This window comes from Equus quagga, chromosome 12 (assembly GCF_021613505.1).
Source record: "Equus quagga isolate Etosha38 chromosome 12, UCLA_HA_Equagga_1.0, whole genome shotgun sequence".
NCBI lineage: Eukaryota > Metazoa > Chordata > Mammalia > Perissodactyla > Equidae > Equus > Equus quagga.
In genome coordinates, this window is record NC_060278.1 from 62,904,117 (window position 1) to 62,924,850 (window position 20,734).

A 20,734-nucleotide genomic window follows, 5' to 3' on the forward strand; every position below is an offset into this window, starting at 1 on the left:
CAAAAGCAGCAGAATACACATTCTTCTCAAGCGCGCATGGAACATTCTCAAGGATAGACCATATGTTGGGAAACAAGGCAAGCCTCTAGAAATTTAAAAAAATTGAAATAATAACAAGCATCTTCTCCGATCATAATGCTATAAGGCTAGAAATTAATTACAAGAAAAAAGCTGAGAAACTCACAAGGATGTGGAGACTAAACAATACGCTACTGAACAAGCAACGGATCATTGAAGAAATTAAAGAAATAAAAAAATACCTGGAGACAAATGAAAATGATAACATGCCATATCAATTTATATGGGATACAGCAAAAGCTGTATTAAGAGGGAAATTCATCGCAATATAGACACATCTTAACAAAGAAGAAAAATCCCAAATAAGGAATCTTAAACTACGCCTAACCGAATTAGAGAAAGAAGAACAAATAAAGCCCAAAGTCAGCAGAAGGAGAGAAATAATAAAAATCAGAGCAGAAAGAAATACTGTTGAAACGAAAAAGGCAGTAGAAAGGATCAATGAAACAAAGAGCTGGTTCTTTGAGAAGACAAATAAAATTGACAAACCCCTAGCCAGACTTACAAAGAAAAAAAGAGAGAAAGCTCAAATAAACAAAATCAGAAATGAAAGAGGAGAAATAACAACAGACTCTGAAGAAATACAATGGATTATAAGAGAATACTATGAAAAACTCTATGCTAACAGAATGGATAACCTAGAGGAAATGGATAAATTATTGGACTCCGACAATCTCCCAAAGCTCACTCAAGAAGAAGCAAACAATTTGTACAGACCAATCACAAGGAAAGAGATTGAAACAGCCATCAAAAGCATCCCAAAGAATAAAACCCCAGGACCACATGGCTTTCCTGTAGACTTCTACCAAACTTTCAGAGAGGATTTAATACCTATCATTTTCAAGCTATTCTAAAAAATTAGGGAGGATGGAACACTTCCTAACACATTCTACGAGGCCAACATCACGCTGATACCAAAACCTGACAAGGACAGCTGGAAAAAAGAGAACTACAGGCCAATATCGCTGATGAACATCAATGCAAAAACTCTAAACAAAATTCTGGCAACCAGAATTCAGCAATTCATCAAAAGGATCATACATCATGATCAAGTGGGATTCATACCAGGGACACAGGGATGGTTCAACATCCGCAAATCAATCAACGTGATACACCACATCAACAAACTGAGGAATAAAAACCACATGATCATCTCAATAGATGCAGAGAAAGCATTTGACAAGATTCAACAGTCATTTATGATAAAAACTCTGACCAAGATGGGGATAGAAGGGAACTACCACAACATAATAAAGGCCATATATGACAAACCCACAGCCAACATCATACTCAACGGGCATAAACCGAGCGCCATCCCCCTGAAATCAGGAACGAGACAAGGATGCCCTCTATCACCACTCCTATTTAACATAGTACTGGAGGTCCTGGCCAGAGCAATCAGGCAAGAAAAAGGAATAAGAGGAATCCAAATAGGGAGGGAAGAAGTGAAACTCTTGCTGTTTGCAGATGACATGATCTTACATATAGAAAACCCCAAAGAATCCATTGGAAAACTCTTAGAAGTAATCAATAACTACAGCAAAGTTGCAGGGTATAAAATCAATTTACATAAATCAGTAGCATTTCTATATTCTAACAACGAACTAACAGAAAAAGAACTGAAGAACACAATACCATTCACAATCCCTACAAAAAGAATAAAATACCTCCGGGTAAATTTAACTAAGGAAGTGAAAGACCTATATAATGAAAATTACAAGGCCTTTCTGAGAGAATTGGATGACGACATAAGGAGATGGAAAGACATTCCATGTACATGGATTGGAAGAATAAACATAGTTAAAATGTCCGTTCTACCTAAAGCAATCTACAGATTCAACGCCATCCCAATCAGAATCCCAATGACATTCTTTACAGAATTAGAACAAAGAATCCTAAGATTCATATGGGGCAACAAAAGACCCCGAATTGCTACAGCAATCCTGAGAAAAAAGAACAAAACGGGAGGCATCACAATCCCTGACTTCAAAACATACTACAAAGCTACAGTAATCAAAACAGCATGGTACTGCTACAAAAACAGGTGCACAGATCAATGGAACAGAATTGAAGGCCCAGAAATAAAACCACACATCTATGGACAGCTAATCTTTGACAAAGGAGCCCAGGGCATACAATGGAGAAAAGAAAGTCTTTTCAACAAATGGTGCTGGGAAAACTGGAAAGCCACATGTAAAAGAATGAAAATTGACCATTCTTTCTCACCATTCACCAAAATAAACTCAAAATGGATCAAAGACCTAAAGGTGAGACCTGAAACCATAAGGCTTCTAGAAGAAAATGTAGGCAATACACTCTTTGACATCAGTATTAAAAGCATCTTTTCGGACACCATGTCTTCCCAGAGAAGGGAAACAATAGAAAGAATAAACAAACGGGACTTCATCAGACTAAAGAGCTTCTTCAAGGCAAATGAAAACAGGATTGTAATGAAAAAACAACCCACTAACTGGGAAAAAATATTTGCAAGTCATATATCTGACAAAGGCTTAATATCCATAATACATAAAGAACTCACACAACTCAACAACAAAAAATCAAACAACCTGATTAAAAAATGGGCTGGAGACATGAACAGACGTTTCTCCCAAGAAGATATACGGATGGCCAGTAGGCCCGTGAAAAGATGTTCATCATCGCTGATCATCAGGGAAATGCAAATCAAAACTACACTAAGATATCACCTTACACCCATTAGAATGACAAAAATATCTAAAACTAATAGTAACAAATGTTGGAGAGGTTGTGGAGAAAAAGGAACCCTCAAACCCTGCTGGTGGGAATGCAAACTGGTGCAGCCACTATGGAAAACAGTACGGAGATTCCTCAAAAAATTAAAAATAGAACTACCATACGACCCAGCCATCCCACTGCTGGGCATCTATCCAAAGAGCTTGAAGTCAGCAATTCCAAAAGTCCTGTGCACCCCAATGTTCATTGCAGCATTATTTACAATCGCCAAGATCTGGAAGCAACCTAAGTGCCCATCAACAGATGATTGGATAAAGAAGACGTGGTATATCTACACAATGGAATACCACTCAGCCGTAAAACAACAAAATCGTCCCATTTGCAACAACATGGATGGACCTTCAGGGAATTATGTTAAGTGAAATAAGCCAATTAGAGAAGGACAATCTCTGTATGACTCCACTCATATAAGGAATTTAAACATGTAGACAAGAGAACAGATTAGTGGCTACCAGGGGAAAGGTGGGGTGGGGGGGTGGGCACAAAGGGTGAAGGGGTGCACCTATAACACGACTGACCGACAATAATGTACAACCGAAATTTCACAAGATTGTAACCTATCATTAACTCAAAAAAAAAAAAAAATCTCCTAAGTTGCTGGGACTGGGATCTTAGCAGCCCCAGGAGAATGGAGTCGTGGCCAAGGTGAGGGCTGGGTGAGTGAACAAGCCTGGGATGCGCCCGTCCTCTGCTCCTGGCCAGCGCCAGCCTGAGCAAGAAAAATGTGGCCAGATGCGGCTCAACCTCCAGGCTGAGGAGGGATCATGAGCAACAGGACAGCTCGTCCAGGCAAGATGGTCACCCTGCACCTGCCCCTCTGCTGCCATGTGGGGGTCTGGAGGGTGCTTTGGTCAAGTATCGTATCACACAGCTCTTGGGTTTAAAAGAGAAAATAAATTAAAACTCAGGCAAAGCATAGGACTTAAAAATGACTTTTTATCTACCCTCTAGGAAAGTGACAGTAAGTTCCCATGAGCTCCCAAGGGCCTGGGCCTCTGCCAGTGTCATCTGGATGGAGGTCTGGTTCTCTCTCAGCACATCCTATTTGCTCAGGTTGCCCCCAAACCTCGAGCCAAGGAAGAGGAAAGCCCGCCTCACCTAGGTCAGAGGGCATGACCTCAATATGACGTCCTGCTATCAGTGTGGTAACTGAGGCCACATCTACTTGGCTCCAACACCGGAACCCAACCAGCGCCAACACAGTGCCCCTTCATGAGGAGTGCAGTTGTGCAGGGGTGGGCCCTCAGCTGTGAGCCCTGGGCCACCGTGTGCTGGGTGTGGCCATCCTCTCTGAGTTTGAGGGGGTCCAAGACCCCCCAAGAGACAGGAAGGGGCTGGCTGACCAGTACCGCACCTGCAATAACTACTTACTAAGTCAGAGCCATTCGACATAGAATGGGCACGTGAGTATTTCTCATGCAATTATGACACTGTTGGACACAAAATACTATATTCTGGTTTTCCTACTAAGTCTTTTTCTCCTTTGCTCATACATTTCAGCCTTTTTAAGAACCTCGCTAACTCAAATTAATTGTCTTTCCCATTGTTTTAGGGCTTTTAGACCTTTCATCCATCTCCCCATGTGCTACAATACATGGCCTAGAAAATCAGAATGAGATATTAAATGAGGAACACATTGCCCTTTGCTACCAGATGAGTCTGAAGCAGAAGGTAAAAAACAGAGTTAAAAACCTACAAAGCAAACTGCTTCACAGCCTAAGCTCTAGTTAATACATACTTTCAATTTAAAGTAAAAATCCTTATACGATGACCTGTTCTTTCAGTGCTCAACCAGCTGCCCTGAGAAAAACCACCAAGCTTACAGGTATTGTGATTCTGAGCAGTTTGCCTAAATTCCATTTCAAATTTTGGGTCTTGACAAGAAACCCTAGACGTGAAATCCAAGAAGGATGAGGCGCCCGGACCTGATGTGCTGCAGGTCATTCTGATGCCTCTGGCGCAGTGCCTCCTCCAGCTGGTCCTTCTCCTGGGCCAGCCGCCGTGCCAGCCCAGAGAGTGCCTGTGCACAGCGCCGCTCCATCTCTACCCTCTCCAGCTCAAGCTTCCTCTCCAGTCCCAGGCCGTGGGCTGCGGTCCGGAGCTGGTCCTGTAGGCCTAGGATGATCTCCTGAGACGTCACATGGAGTGTCTCCAGGTCAGCTTTCTGGTCCTCCAGCACACTGACCTGAAGCTTGAAAGCCTGCTCCATCTCCTTTCTCTCCTTCGCAAAGTCCCTTCTCATCACCTCAATTTCCCTTTCATAGCAATTTACCTGAGAAGAGAAACACGAGCAACATGAATCAAGAGGTCCCCGAAATGACTTACCTGACAACGCAATGCAGAACCACGAGGGTGCCATGCGTGACATCCAAAGAGCGGGTAGCCTGATCCGACGAGGCGCAAGGGCCTGGGAAAGCGGACAGACATGCTAACAACAGCCAAGGCTTCCAAGGGCCCAGGGCGGCCTTGTGCTTGTTACCCACCGTAACTTTCCAACAGCCCTGAGAGGCAGGTCCAGCAGGTGGGGAAAGGAGGCTGGGGCCCAACTGGGCCAGGGCCTGGCCAGACAGCACGAGGAAGGCAGAGGGTGTGACCCCACTGAGAGAACTGGGGAGGCTTCAGGAGACCCGCAGGTGGCTTTGAACCCCCTGGAGGCCCCAGCGGGCAAGGTGACAGCAGGAGCTTCTTGCTGATGCATTGGGGAGCTCGTGGGCATGACTAAAGGACAGAGGCGGCCCCACCTTGCTGCTACTTATTCCAAAGAATCTGACACCTGACAATTGTGGACGCTGTCCTTTAACAAAACCCACCACAATCTAATAACAGCAGCAGACAGTTCATCCAAGAAGACAGACTCGGCCAGGGTGGTCCTGGCCATGAAGCCGGGGAGCACCCCGCCAGAGGCAAATCCCAGGGTCACTGCAGCTTAGAACAAAGCCGGGAGCTGTGATGCACCCACAGCTGGGTGAGCTGGGAGGTCGGGCCTCAGCGCGACCCTTGTGACACTCCGGATACGCATAACCCCGTTCCCTTCCCATTATTAGTTAGTCCTCACGTTGAGCCTCCTTCCAAAGAGGGCATGAGGCAGAACGTCCATTGTATTCACATTTCCCTACAAACTTTCCTCCCCAATCAGGCTTACTACGGGGCAGGGGATGCCAGGGCAGGCGCATGCACGGGACACGTCAGCACTGCTAAGAGCAGCTTTCCAGCAGGAAGCTCCCGTCTCCCTGGGCTCCCTGGCTGCCCTGACCTTGGTCTCCAGCTGGATCTTGAGGTCTTGGTAACGTTCCTTCACCTGCTCCACCATCAGCTCTGTTTGTATACTCACTGGAACGGGGTCACCTGCCAGGGAGGCGACACCTGCAAACAAGAGGATCTTTCCGTTTGTGTCCTGCAGAGGACGCCACGGAGTCTGTTCCCAACCCTCCACTCTGACATTTGGACGCACTGAGGGTTCTCCCCAGCTTTCCCCAACCCCACCTCCAACAAAGCACCACCTCCACAGGCGCCTTCTGCAAGAGGAACACAGGGTCGGGGAAGGGGCGACCCTCACAGGTTTCCCCAAATAGTCTGCATGGCATGTTCTCAAAGTGGGAGCTCTTAGAAATTAGCATTTCAAGTCTTTGCCAGAACACAGATTACTCAAAGATGTAACTAGGAGGCTGCCTGCAAGATTTCTCAGGCCCTTTAATTCCCTAAAAGCTGTCATACGTGGTATATTTATTGCACCCAAATTCTGCTCCCTGACGATGCTAGAACTGGGAAGACTGAGGAAGAAGTGTGACCCGCAGCACAGACACCTCTCAGCCATCAGAGCTTTACGACAAGGTTGTACAAGGCTTATTTCTGCATTCTTTTTGTTCCAACTTCCTCCTTTCCTTGGAGGCCCTCTATTACTTGTTGTTATATCATACAAATAATGTGGGGTTTCAATGAATAAATCATGCATACTAAACACTCATGGAGTGAAGGCTCTGGCAGATCACAGGAAGGGGGACACGAACAACCCCTTGTTCCTGAAGATGCTCCTCACTGACGACATCAGACACCTGGGCAGCTCGTGTCAACAAGGAGCCTGTGCACCCTCAAACACTGCCAGCCCTGCCGGGTGCCAGGAATCCCAATGTGTGTCTTGGCGGCACACCAAAGGGTTGACTGAGGATGTGGGTTCTGGCCGCTGCCAGGGTTTCATCTGTGCTGGTCCAGGGGCCAAGAAAGTGTGAGGAAAAGACACATCCTCGAACTCTCACCATCTCCTTCCATTTCCCAAATTATTTTCCATGAAAAAAAGTGAAGACTCAGGGACACTGGGCCAAGAGAACTTAGGATAAGCACCTCAGGAAAGAAGGCATCGCGTTGCCCTGGCAAGTGGAAGCTGCCACTCGGGTCTGGCCGAATGGGGCCAGGTGACTGGGTGCCCTTCAGGAGTGGATGCAGCTGGATTCGAGTTACAGCTCCCTGACGGCTTGGCAGCCACAATCCACATGTGCCCTCCACCACAACTCTGCTGTTGTGACTGTCCCCTCGGGTAGCAGACAGACCCCTCCTCATTTGAAGGGGTGCATGGAACCTCTGCAGTCAGATGAAGGGGGCAGAGGGGAAGAGAAAAGATTTCTTTGGTTTTATCAGTGACAACAGGAAACTTGGGGCTGCCTTCCAGGGCCACCGCCCAAGGCCTTCTCGACAAGGGCACGCCCGGGGTACAGGGCCCAAGCTCCACTGCTCCCTGGGTTACGAGTCAGTGGCTCTTGACAAGGGTCACACATCCTGTACAGCTCAGCCTCCTCTAGGGACAAAGGAAGGTAACAATCACCCCTCCCCTGTGGCCAGGCTGTGCACCTCCTCTGGGAATCTGGCAACGTCTGATGTGCTGGCTGCATCCCAACACTGCCTAGATGAGGGCATCAGGGCTGTGCATCTCAGGAGGCATCAGACTCCATTGAAGAAGCCACAGTGACAAGGTTCATTCAGGGGCCAAGTGAGCTGGGCCACATGCACAGAAAACCTTATTTGGTTCCCTTGGAGGTTCCCAAGTTGGTTCTCTCAATATTACATTTTTCCTGTTTTAGAAAGTAAGTAGCTTTAGGACAATATGGGAACTCCGAGTGCTCCCAGGGTTACAGATGGGAGCGAGATATTCTGAGGGGCTGCGGCTACCACGACGTTGTGATCCACGGAGGCAGTCACACTGCTGGGGCTGGGGCAGTCCTGGTGGTCCCCACGGCCCCCTGCCGGCAGCAGAGGGCTTGGAGCCACACGCATGACAGGAACCCGCATGGGGCCCACCTTGCACAACTGCCAAGAGGGACAGCAACCAGCCACACCCACCCCATCCTCCAAAAGGACCACAGGAACCTCAAGGACAGCTGTGGCACCTGAAGCCTCCACTCTGGTCTCTAGAAGGAGACAAGAACACTTAAACACAGGGCCTCGGGGCCTCTCGGCACTTAGAGTTCATCCCAAACCCCACAGGCTGAGTTAGGAAGCACGAGGCCCTGGTCTTCCTTGGGGTACACCTTCACCATCAGCTCTGCATGCAGGTGGAGTGTCTCCTCCCAGTGCCACTGCCCTACCAACCTCTGACCTGGAGGGCAATGTCTTCCACGTCACCCAGGGGCAATAAACATCAAGCCCTCTCAGCTTTGCTCCCCACGAGCCCTCTATACTGGGAGTCCCTGATGCATTTCACATGATTTAGCCCCTTCCCTTTGTAAGAACTGTCAGACCCAAGACCAGCCTAGGCCAGACCTCGCACTGCGAGTGGGCTGGGAAACCATCCCTGCTCACTCCCAGCCTCCCCTCTCCTTTCTTCTCTAGATGACCATCTGTGTGTCATGTGTGTGTCCAGCCCATGCTGACTGCTCACCCTAGGGCATCTCCCTGGATCCTCCCCCCAACACAGGAGTGGCACTTTGGATATGCCTGCCCTAAGGTCACAGCAAGGCCATCATAACCTTCACCATTCCTACCCAAATGGTAAAACCCTCACCCTCCACTTCCCTTGAAGCTCTGTGTGTGGGCTAAGCCCCTGGCCTCCGGTTACAAGGCACTTCCCTCACACATGCTGGTCTGAGGGGCTTGTAACCACCTGGAGGCCTGGCTGAGCCCTGATGTGCTGTGCAGCTGGCCCACCTGCTGCCGAGCTCCCTGGAGCCAGGGAAAGTCCATGCAGCACGCACAGGGAGACACCCATGGCCACCAGCCCCACCCCCACCACCCAGCAGGAGCGTGATCGGCCACGTCCCAGGGCCAGGCTCCCACCTGATGCGCCGTGTCCAGGGAGCAGCGGTCTGTCTGGCAGTGCATGGGTCTGGCTGTGCCGACTTGGGGGCAGCTGTGTCCGCAGGCCTTCCAGTGCAGCCTGCAGCTCGTCGTTGCGGTCCTGCAGGTCCTGGGGGGCAGAGCCAGACATCTCCTCCAGCCACTGCAGCCAGCTGGCCTGAAGAACGGCGTGGCGCCGAGACAGGCTGCCCAGTGAGTGCCCCTCAGGTGAAGCCTGCTGCTGGGTGGGCAGGTGTCAGGGCCTGATTTAGAGCACGTGACACTTACGCTGCCTCCTAGGCTCCCAACCACAGGTGAGCAAGACAAGAGCAGGGCCATTTCCTGGCTCTCTCATACCCTGGACCACCCTCCCATCACTGGCTACACAGGAGGAGCTCAGAAAAAAGAGTGAAGTGGAAATTGAGGAGAAACATAGCAAATATAGAGATCATCAACATCTGAAGCTACAGGTGCTTTGTTTAAAGCCAAAGTGATGCTGCGACGTGGGTGTGAGGCAGCAATCTCCTGGGACCAGTTCTGGGATGGGACCTGGATTCCCTCCTCAGCCACTGTGGAATCCGCAAGGGCTCCGCAGCTCTTAACTACCGAAGTGGAGAGCACGTGCACACAGGAAAGAGGACCGCACTGGAGAGGGGGTGGGGGACACGGGGATGGGGTAGGGGCACACGTGAGGGGAGAGGGACACAAGTATGGTGTCAGGGCACCCGTGAGGGGAGGGGGACCTCTGGGGGAGGAGCGGCAGCATAAGAGAAAGGGTCTGCATTTGCAACAAGCGTAACTTTGTCCACACTTGAGTGAAACCTTAAGAAGCAGACCTGGTCGCCTGGTTTTTAAAGAGCGAGAATCAGTGGACTTTACAGCCCCCTGTCCTGACCAGCCCACAACTAGCCCACATGCTCGTGCACGTTGCCACGTCCATTCACGACTGCAGGTCATGTCCTCCACCCCCTGAACCCAGGCAAGGCTGTGACTGCCTGACCCTGAGGACGGCAGAAGAGTGCCACATCTTCCAGGCGTGGCTGCTTCCCAGTCTTCTTCTGGGCACTCACTCTGCAGGAACCCTAAGCAGCCACAGCCACACAGACAGGACCCGGGCCCCCAGCCCGTGGCACACCCAGGAGGCTCCATTTCCCTCTCTGAGCTTTGAATACTATTCCTCTGTAGTAAGCTCTCACTGAATGAACCTCATCTTCCCCAAACTGTTCCTGGAGGCAGCGCCTGGCCGGTGACCACATCTTTCCTTGGGGAGCCGCCTCTCATCGGCCGCCCTAGGCCCTGTGGGAGAAGGGGCGGGGCCAGCAGATCACTAAGCAGCGCAGACTCACGGGGATCGCCATGCCTCACCCAGGAACTCCTGGGCAAGGGCAGGGCCAGAAGGCAAGAGCCGCGGGCCACCTTTGGAGCACGCCAGTCCCTGCCCACCTGCATGCACTGCTTCTCTGCTGCTTTGATGCCAGCACAGCCGCGCTCACTGCCCAGGCTGCTGACCTCAGGTGAGGTCAGTCTGAATTGAGATGCAGTATAGCATAAAATCTACACCAGACTTCAAAGACTTACTCCAAAAACGGATACAAAATATCTCATTAAGAATTTATTTAAATTGATTATGTGTTGAAATGATAATGTGGATATACGGAATTAAATGTTGCTAAAATTAATGTCACCTACTTCTTTTCACATTTTTCTTTTTTTAGTGAGGAAAATTAGCCCTGAGCTAACATCTGTTGCCAATCCTCCTTTTTTTTGGTTGAGGAAGATTCACCCTGAGTAGCCAACATCGGTGCCAGTCTTCCTCTACTTTGTATGCAGGTCACCACCATGGTGTGGCTTGAGGAGTGGTTTAGGTCAGTGCCTGGCATCCAAAGCCACAAACCCGCCAACACGGGCTGCTGAAGTGGAGCACACCAGACTTAACCGCTACGCCAGGGGCTGCTCCTTTTTACATTTTTAATGTGCCTACTAGAAAAGCTAATTTGTGTGCCACATGCGTGACTTATATTATTTTTACTGGACAGTGCTGACAGAAGGTAACATCCACAGAATCATTTCTATCCAAAGCCCTGCCCTCTCTGTGATTCTGCTACCCCAAATGGGGTATTTTGAGAGCATACACACGAACTGCAAATTCAGCAGTGCCAGAAAATGGCTTCTCTTGGATGCTCTGCTGGGCACAGACTTCTCTGCTCTCAAGACACACAAGGGAGTGCAGCCAGTTCTAACTGAAGATGGCAACATGTGCCATCCCGGGTGCCCACAGTGACCCAGCCTGTCCACACGGGGCATCTGGTGGGGCTGGGGGCCAGGCTGCCTGTCCATACGGGGGCGTCTGGTGGGGCTGGGGGCCAGGCTGCCTGTCCACACCGGGGCGTCTGGTGGGGCTGGGGGCCAGGCTGCCTGTCCACATGGGGCTGTCTGGTGGGGCTGGGGGCCAGCCTGCCTGCCTGTTTTCATGTGGACTGCACACTTATTTGGGCGCTTGGGGATGCCAAGGGTGGTTATGGGATGCTACTGCACCAGCCAGGAAAGGCAACAAGTCCGTGACTCACATTCGGCAGCACTAAGGGTTGGAGGACTCTGACCTGTGGAGGCTCTTCTTCTCTCCTCCTTATGGGAGAAGCAAGCTCATGAAGGAAAGGAGGGGAGGGCGAGATTTCAATGGCAGCACTGGACAGCATCTGAGCAGAAGGCTGTGCCTGCGGGCTGGCTGGGATGACATGGCAAGCTGAGTAAGCGCCCGTGCAAGAGAGACTGAAGACCCATCCAGAGACAGCAATGGCGGGGACGGCTCTTAGGGGCTGGAGATTGTCTCAGCCCATTCAGGGGGCCATAACAAAAATACGACAGACTGGGTGGCTTATAAAGAACAGAAATGTCAGTTCCCATAGTTCTGAAGGCTGGATGTCCATGATCAAGGCGCTGACAGACTCAGTGTCTGGTGAGAGCATCCCAGTTCACAGATGCCATATTTTCCGGTGTCCTCACATGGCAGAAGGGGCAAGGGAACTCTGTGGGGTCTCTTTCATAAGGGAAATCCCATTCCTGAGGGCTCCACCCTCATGACCTAATCACCTCCCAAAGGCCCTACATCCTAACACCACCACATTGGGTGCTAGGATTTCAACACGTGAATTCTGGGGGAACACAAGCATTCAGTCTACAGCAGTGTGGAAATGCTGAAAGGGAAAATCTGCATTTGGGGTTTCTGACCAAGGACATGTTACTACTCTTTTATGGTGTCCACCCAAGGCAACAGTAAAAACATGAAACCACAGAGAATCTCTAGGGAGGATCCAGTAAACATTTTACACCACACTTTACCAAAGGCAGACTTGCCAAGAAAACTGAGACTGACAGTGGAAACAAAGAGAAAAAAGCTAAAATGATAGTTAAATAGCAAGGGAATTTGGCAACAAGAGAAAGCATGGTTTCCTTGTTAACAAATATCCTGGTTACAAAGTACAGGGAAATGCCAAGCAGTGACTTTGGAAAGATTGGGTGATGCACAGTGGGGTGGGTTCAAGGTTATCACTACCTCTGGAGACTGGCTATAAAAATGTCCTCAGGCAAGAGGCAGCAACCCCCCAGTAGCAATGAGCACCAAGTACCCAGAGCTTGGTCTCTAAAACCATTCCCTTAAAGAAACCAGGACTCCTTGGAGAAATGGCTGATCCAGGGCAAGTGCAGGTAAAGCACAAGGTGAGCGTGGAGCATATCATGCTCAAAAGTATGGAAGTACTCAGCAAAACAAAACATGACGCTGATATGTCACAAAGACTGGCAGCCAGATGGAAGACTCTCCCACCGGCCAAATCTTGCACAACTGAGCACCAAAACAATTAGACACAGTAATCAATTACAAACTATTGGGGAAAAGGGGGAATTCATGAGTCCATGTTAATAACAGATAGATAATAGATAGATGGATAGATGAATGGAAAGATAGATAGAAGACTTCTCTGGCTTATAGTAGAATGCTAAGAGGCAACTGATAGAGTAGAGTGAGTGCTGGAGTTGGAAAATCATCATTTTGCAACCATCAAGTAAAGACGGGAGTGGGCAAGAATCATCAATGGATACTAAATCAGGATATTTCCACGGCCTGTAAGTGTTTCCCCACTCACTGCTCATTAGTTGCATGGGAGGGGAAAAAAAGAGTCAGTAATTACACAGTGGGGTAATTAGGGAACACTTTGACCAGACTATCAGAACAAGCACCACCCATACTGTGTTCCAAGTGAGAATGTATACCCTTAACTTAATCCAAAAGAAATATCAGAAAAACACAAAATGAGAAAGTTTCTATTAAAAAGTGGGGCTGTATTCTTCAAAAAAATCAGAGTCAAAGACACACAAAGGCTGAGGGAATGTGCTGTAGTCTGAATGTTTGTGTCTCCCCAAAATTCATGTTACATCCTAGTGCCCAATGTGATGGCATTAGGAGGTGGGCCTTTGGGAGGTGATTAGGTCATAAGGATGGAGCCCTCATGAAGGGGATTAGTGCCCTTATAAAGGGAATCCAGAGAGCTCCCTTGCCTCTTTCTGCCATGTGGGGACACAGCAAGAAGACAGCTGGCCATCTGCAACCAGGAAGAGGGCCCTCACCACACAACAAACCTACCAGCAACCTAACCTTGAACTTCTAGGCTCCAAAACTGTGAGAATTAAATTTCTGTTGTCTATAAGCCCCCTGCCCCAGTCTATGGTATTTTTGTTATCATATCTAAGAATGTTTCAGATTGAAGGACATTAAACAGACATGACAACTAAAGGCAACACCTGATCCGAGACTGGATCCTGTATTGGAGGGAAAATGCTCTAAAGGACGTTGTCAGGTTAACAAAACTGAAATACAACCAGCAGGTTAAAGTATCGTATCAATGGAAATCAAGGAGTTAGTAAGTGTGCTACAGTTCTGTAGGAGAATATTCTCCTCAGGGTGTTGGAAAGCTGGCTCTCCAGGAAGAAGGGTCCACACCTGTAGCTTCTACACATTCCTGCGGTGTGAATAACTCTCACCATAGCCAATTTCAAGCTACCAAAAGTTTAACAAGAAGCTAGAAAAATTCCTAAATATTTAACAAGCAACTCTGGTGCAACTGCACAACACTGTGAGGTTAGTGGGATCAAGCCTGTTCTTAGGAAATGCACGCTGACACGTTCGTGGGGAGGGCTATGATGTATGCAACTTACCCTCAGATGTTCACAAAATAACTATGTAGTACACATACTCACACACACAGAGTAAGCGAGCAAGTAATGATAGAGAGAACACGGTGAGATGTAAACAACAGGGGCATCTGGGTACAGGGTATCCAGGTGCTCCTGTTGTAACTTTATTTTTTAGAAATTATTTTTAAATAAAAAAAATTTTTAATGCTAAGGTTAGCGTGAAACAGCCAAAAATGGAGGGAAATTTTCTAAATAGATAGATTACCACTAAAATTTAAAATCTTTCTGCTGACATTTCAAGAAATAAAATTTCAAGAACCAAAAGGAAAATGAGTAGCAGCTCTTTAAATAATAGAGTCACCTTAAAGAAAGAGTTTATACTTGTATGAAAAATGCAGTGAACTGAAGTAATATGTTAGCTGTGGCCAGTTATCGGTTCTGTGTCTACGGGAGAAGATTAAAGGGAAGAGAAGACCCAGCAGGGAATCCACCTCCTAGCAGAAAGTTGTGTGGCACATTCCACCTGCACGACAGCCCCCATCCCAACCCAACACACACCAATCGGCTTCAGAGGAAGGTGACACAGCTGACCACACACAGGATCTTCCAAAGGGCAGAGAAGGGTCTGGGGTCTAGAGTGGATGAAAGAGCACAGGGCAGAAGCAGTGGGTCACGTCACATCCCAGAACAGCAAGGCTCACCTTTATCCTCTGGTGTTGGGAAAGCAACATGTAGCAGGAACAAAGGGAATTCTTACTTTACTTTGGAGGGAAATCATTAAGAAGTGAATTGATAATAAACCCTTAATATCAAACAATAATGTTTTATCTGTTGGGTTCCTCGATAATTTTAAGAGTGTAATGGGGCCATGACATGTTCCAGCACCACTAACATCATTCACCTCCTCCATTCAGCTCTGCAATGGGCTGACACTGGTAGGTTTAGCCCAGGAAATCTAAACACTAAACAAGAGAAGACAAGACAAAGCCCTCCAAGGTGCCCGCAAACTCGGAGGGGCCTTCAGAACGAGTGCCAGTCTAGCGACCTTGGTCAGCCCATGTGGGGCTGAGCATAGGCGCCGAGCAGGCAAGCCCCATCCCACCTCCTTCTGGAACACCAGCCTCCAAGGACCCCGTCGGCAGAACGCAGACCACGATCAGAGGTCTGCCTGCTCTGCTCAGAGAAGGGTGCTCCTGCCAACCTGTGCTGGACTACCCTTTGCAGAGGCCATGAATGTGGCCCACCTGGAATGTGACGCCTCCCCCAGGCAGGAGGGGGAAGGACAAGGCCTGTACACCATCACCCAGGTCTGAGCCAGACAGGCACTGACCCGTGGCAGAGCCGCCGGTCTCCCGCACTCTAGCACCCATTCTTAGCAGCATGGCCGGGGGAGGGCAGTGCAGCTTCCCGGCACAGAAAGTCCCTGGAGGACCAACCTCTCACAGAATCCGCCCTGGTACAGCCTGGCCTGCTGCGGGGTGGGCTTGGGGTGTGAAGCAGGGGCACATGAGGGCTCCAGGCACCAGACCAAAGCGTGGCCCCAGTTCAAGACAAAGGAAGCACAACTGCTCAGGAAGGCAAAGGAGGCCAGTGGCTCACATACCCGGCACTTGAGTTCATACTCCTTCAGGATCACCGCGAACCGCTCCTCCTGGGCCAGGAGCTCTGTGCTCTGCGGCTCTAGCTGAAAGTCAGACCCACACAGGAAGATGGCAGACAGGACCTCAGCCAGGCAGGGCATGTGCTGCCACCTCCTCACTAGCTGCCTCCTCCCACGAGCCTCAGCATCTCCAGGTGCAGGTGTCTCATCCCCCTCCTCGTCCCTTCCCTTACCCTCCACCGCATTTAAAAGGTCTAAGGACAGAAGGATGTTCCAAACTTAGGGAAGGTGGCCATGCTCCCACCTGGCACCTGGGGCGCATTCTGCCAGAACCCAGCTCCAGTGCAGCACCTGCCTGCCCACCCCTCCTCCTCCCAAGAGGATGGGCAGGGCCAGGCAGGGGTCTCAAGGTGGGCCCCCAGTTCTAACTTCTCCTCCATGTCCCCCTACCACTGAGACCTGTCAATGGGTTCTGAGCAGTGCCGGCTGGCCCTGGCCTTACCACTAAAAGGCCAATGTGCAGGCAAGCCCGGGGTACACAGTCACCCCTGCACTGTCACAAAGGAGAGGAAACAAAGGAGAGGAAAACAGAGGGAAAGCCACTATGTTAACTTCCTCTCCATTCCAGAATTTTAGTAGAAAAGAACTAAACTAAGTCACCTAACGTATTCTTTTATATCACCTCCCAGCCAGTACCCACAGGCTCTCGTCTCTAAAGACTCAGAATCAGCAAAAGGACTCACCTTGTCCTTCAACACAAACTCCAGGTCCTTCTGCAGTTTCAGGACCAGCCTCTCTGATTCTGAAAGCTTTTCCACAACTTCGATAATCTCCTTCTGTAATCGACTGTTCTCCTACAAGACACAGGCCAGGGGTGTGCCGCGCTTGGGGAGGGGACGAGGGGACCGTCAGCAGGGAATACACTTCCTGGAAACGCAGGTGTCCGGGGCTCGCTGCCTTGGCACATGCAGAGGGGCTGTGCTGGGCCGACCCCCAGCCACCCAGGGCTGGCCCACAGGCCTCACCAACACCCCTCCACGTGCTCTCCTGCCCCGAGGGCTCAAGAAGGTCATGACACAGGAAGGAGCTGGTGGAGCATCCCTTCTAAGCAGTTTTCTAAAAGGGATTTGAAATGGCACCACTGCAGCTCAGACGCCCGCCGGGGGACGAAGGCAGCATCTGCAGACACAGCAAGCGGTGAGGACCCAGGGCGGCTGAGAGCCCAGGCTGGCGGGACGGGTCCCTGCACATGCTGCTGTCAGAGGCTCCTGGGCATGCCCAGCTTCTCTGTCAGGGCAACAGAGACTGAGGGAGGCAGGGCAGGTGTGGAAAGAATCGGCAGGTTCTGACTTAGGAGAGGAGGAGGAAGGTGGGAGACACAGGAGGGACCAGGGCACAGGGGGATGCATCACTGGAACCCAGCGCAGGGTGGGTGTGGGTTGGGGAACATTTGCCAAGTCCAGAAAACCACATCTGCTGCAGGCCACAGGTCCAGGGCTCCAGAGAGGGGGCAGACCCCACAGGTGCTCTGGTCTCCAGGGGGTACAGCAGAGCTGGCTGCTAACCCTCCCTAACTACAGTCCACCTGACCCAGAGCAGAGAGCAAGAGCCCCGTGGGTCCCCAACCATCCTCCTGCCCCCATGACCAGAGAGGAGGAAGAGGCAATGCCTCCCCTCGAAGCGCCAGGGCCCTCGCTGCTCTGGCTGAGAAACGGGTTCTCTCTGTGGCTGCGGCACACACCCCTCATTCTGAAACCCCAGGTACTTCCCAACCCTTGCTCTGTAAACATAGGGCCACTGGGAGGGTTCAATCCTTGGCTAGGAAAGTGAGGGGTGTGGCTGATGGACCCTCAGGCACCCCGTTTCTGTCTTTTTGGGTGAGATGCCCTGGGGAGGCACTTCTCCCCGCTGCCCTACCTTCAGGGCCAGGGTCAGCTTCTCTCGGAGGCTGGCCTCTTCGGCCTGCAGGCGCTCCAGGTCCTTCTCCAGCACGGCCCTCTGCCTGCGGGCCTGCTCCCAGAACAGCTGGCGCTCCATTTCCACTTCGGACTGCAGGAGGCTCAGCCTTCCTCTGTACCCTTGCTCCAGGTGTCTGTAAGGCACACACGGCACATGGCATGTCGGGCTCCCAAGGGGCACCTCCCAGGCCCACGCCAGCCCCTGCCTCTCTGGGTACACCTTCCCGGGCCACTTGGCCTCTTCCTTCCCTGGAATTCCCCTGCCCATAGCACTTGGCTACAGCGTCTGGGACTCAACTGTCCTTGCTTGACAGACAGGGTCACTGTTCCTCAGCTACACTGCATGTGCTGTGAGCGCAGGGCTGCGGGCAGATCCCTGGATGCCCCTCTGCCTCTCCACCTCCTTCCACACCACGACAGCCGTCAAATGCCCTTGCTAACCAAACGTGCACAAGAGGACACCTGCTACACAGGATATAGGCCCACAAAACTGGACAGCGACCCCAAGGCAGTCAGAAGACAAGGGAGGAGGCACGTCCTTCAGATTCCACATTAACCTTCTGCAATAACCACTTCCACCAGCAGGGAAAACAGTGCCGATCTTGGTTTTATCACTGAAACAGCTGCTTGTGAACTTAACCGCTTGGCCATGGGGTCAGCCCCAACACCTCTTTAAAAACTTCTGAGGGGCCGGCCCTGTGGCCGAGTGGTTAAAGTTCATGCGTTCTGCTTCAGCGGCCCAGGGTTTTGCTGGTTCGGATCCTGGGCGCAGACATGGCACCGCTTATCAGGCCATGTTGAGGCAGCGTCCCACATGCCACAACTAGTAGGACCCACAACTAAAATATACAACTATGAAGTGGGGGGACTTGGGGAGAAAAAGGAAAAAAAAAAAATAAAGAAGACTGGCAACAGCTGTTAGCTCAGGTGCCAATCTTTAAAAAAGAAAAAAAAAACTTTTGAAATAGCCAACAGAAGGAAATGGTTAAATAAAATATGACAGACCCACATAATGGGACGCTCTGGGCCATCAGAAAAGTATATACAGTACAAAACCATTTTGTAAATAATTATGTACACAGAAAGCAGTGAAGGACACACAAAAAATGTTAGGAGTGATAACCTCTGGCAAGTGAGATTTCTGCTTTTTACTTTTACTTGATTTTTCTAAATATTCTACAATGAACATGTATCATTTGCTACTTTTGTAACAAGAAAAACCTAATGCAACCATAAAAGTTATTTCTAGAAACCTACTGATGATGCCCCATTGTTCATGTGGCGAAACCAAACACACCCAGCCTGGCCCTCAAGGCCTTTGCGTGTCCTTCACCAGATTCTGGGACCAAGATACGGCCTTTGAGCTGCCAACTCTTGGATTCCAAGAAAGGCACATCACAGAATCCCTCCCAGGCGGCCGGGAGCCTGAGACACCGTGACTGACACATCCCAGTTCTCAGTTACTCAAACTGATCATCTAAAATCAACTTACATTTAGCTTTTGAACCCAACTGCTTAAAAAGGAGTTTTCCTCCTTGCATGACACTACCCGAGGGCTGGGAGGCAGCCGTGCTGGACGGAGAGGAAGGTCCTGTGCGAGGAATGCTACTCAAGAGTCGAGAGAAGCCCCACGGACCCCCACCTCCCCCAGCCACGTAAGGTCTCCTGGCGCCAAGCAGGACAGCTGGAATCAGCCCTGCATCCATCAGGAGGATCCCAACACCTAGGAAGCCAGTGAGGAGGCTGAGCACAGCACGTGGGTACAGGGCGATTCAGAGACAGGCGGGCGTCAGAAAGAGGGAAACGTGCGTGCTGCCGGCTTCCTCCAAGACTCTTTCAGCTCCTAATTTGTAACAATGGTTTCACTCTGTGGAAACCCACACTGACCTCACACCCTGCTTTCTGAGGTCGGGAAACTAAGGAGAAGCCCTCAGACAAGCAAAGCTACCCCTCTGCAACTGCAAGAGTCAACACTGCGGCCGTTTTCAAGTCCCACCCGCGGGAACTTGCTCAGCAGGATGGTAAACGGGCAGGCTTACCATGGGCGACTCGGCTGCACAGACTGTCAGCCGCTGACAAGAGCAGGAACGACACCCAGTTACTTCTTAACCACACGTTCCTCTGCAATAAAATGCATGCGCTCTACACTGGAGGTGGGGGGCTCAGCAAGGCCACGGCCAGCGTGTCTTCCCAGCCCGGCTTCTGGGCCTTGCAGACAGCTGCTAAGAGGGAGACTATGTGTATTTATTATCTCAGGTTTGATTGGGAATATGTTTTAAAGTTTGGTGACAGGATACTTAATTTTTAGCTTTCCTGCTAATTACCATGATCCTGCAAGTTTTCCAGTACAGGAGCTGGTGGAAGTGAACATGTGTGCATGCATGCACACACACTCTCACTCATGGCCCCTTGATGCCCACAGATGTCACCTCCTGCAGACATCTTCCTCACACCACGCAGACAGAGGTGTGGACTCCAAATGGCGACCAGACCAGGATCTCAACTTGCTGTATTTGGCATTTCCCAGCTGCCCGCAGGAAGGAAAACGGGACCCAGGCCTTTGGGAATTGGGAGGCATGTGGACTCGGATGTGAGGCCCTGCTCTGCCCAGAGCTTGCTGCCTAGTAGGCGGCAACGCGTGGAAGGTGGCGGGCCCCGGGACAACAGGTCCGTCTCTCTGAACCCTGAGTACACGGGTTGTGGAAGGGAAGTCGCCGGGGCACTCACTGAGCTGACCTGGGATGAAGGTTGTGTGACTCCAGGAAACCCCACCTGGGCAAGTGAGGTGCTCTCTGCCCGTCAGCACGCTCTCGCTGACGGGCTGATTCTCTCACCTCCCAGGATGGAGCAGGCCAGGGCTCATGCTACTGTA

The 20,734-nt window shown here is 50.5% G+C and overlaps 1 protein-coding gene across 9 annotated transcripts in view; it reads right to left on the reverse strand.

Moving 5' to 3' along the window:
• Positions 1-20,734, reverse strand: part of NINL (ninein like) — a 133,883-nt gene that overhangs the window by 33,843 nt on the left and 79,306 nt on the right. For all 9 annotated transcript variants that reach the window (XR_006891054.1, XM_046678534.1, XM_046678533.1 and 6 more), the window contains 6 exons: positions 17,822-17,996; positions 16,648-16,758; positions 15,908-15,988; positions 9,115-9,244; positions 6,104-6,213; positions 4,776-5,122 (listed from right to left, as the gene is read on the reverse strand). Coding sequence is in view for 8 of the 9 variants with exons in the window: in XM_046678534.1 (XP_046534490.1) it covers positions 4,776-5,122; positions 6,104-6,213; positions 9,115-9,244; positions 15,908-15,988; positions 16,648-16,758; positions 17,822-17,996 (954 nt within the window). In the remaining variant the exon portion in view is untranslated. The remainder of the gene's footprint in view (positions 1-4,775; positions 5,123-6,103; positions 6,214-9,114; positions 9,245-15,907; positions 15,989-16,647; positions 16,759-17,821; positions 17,997-20,734) is intronic.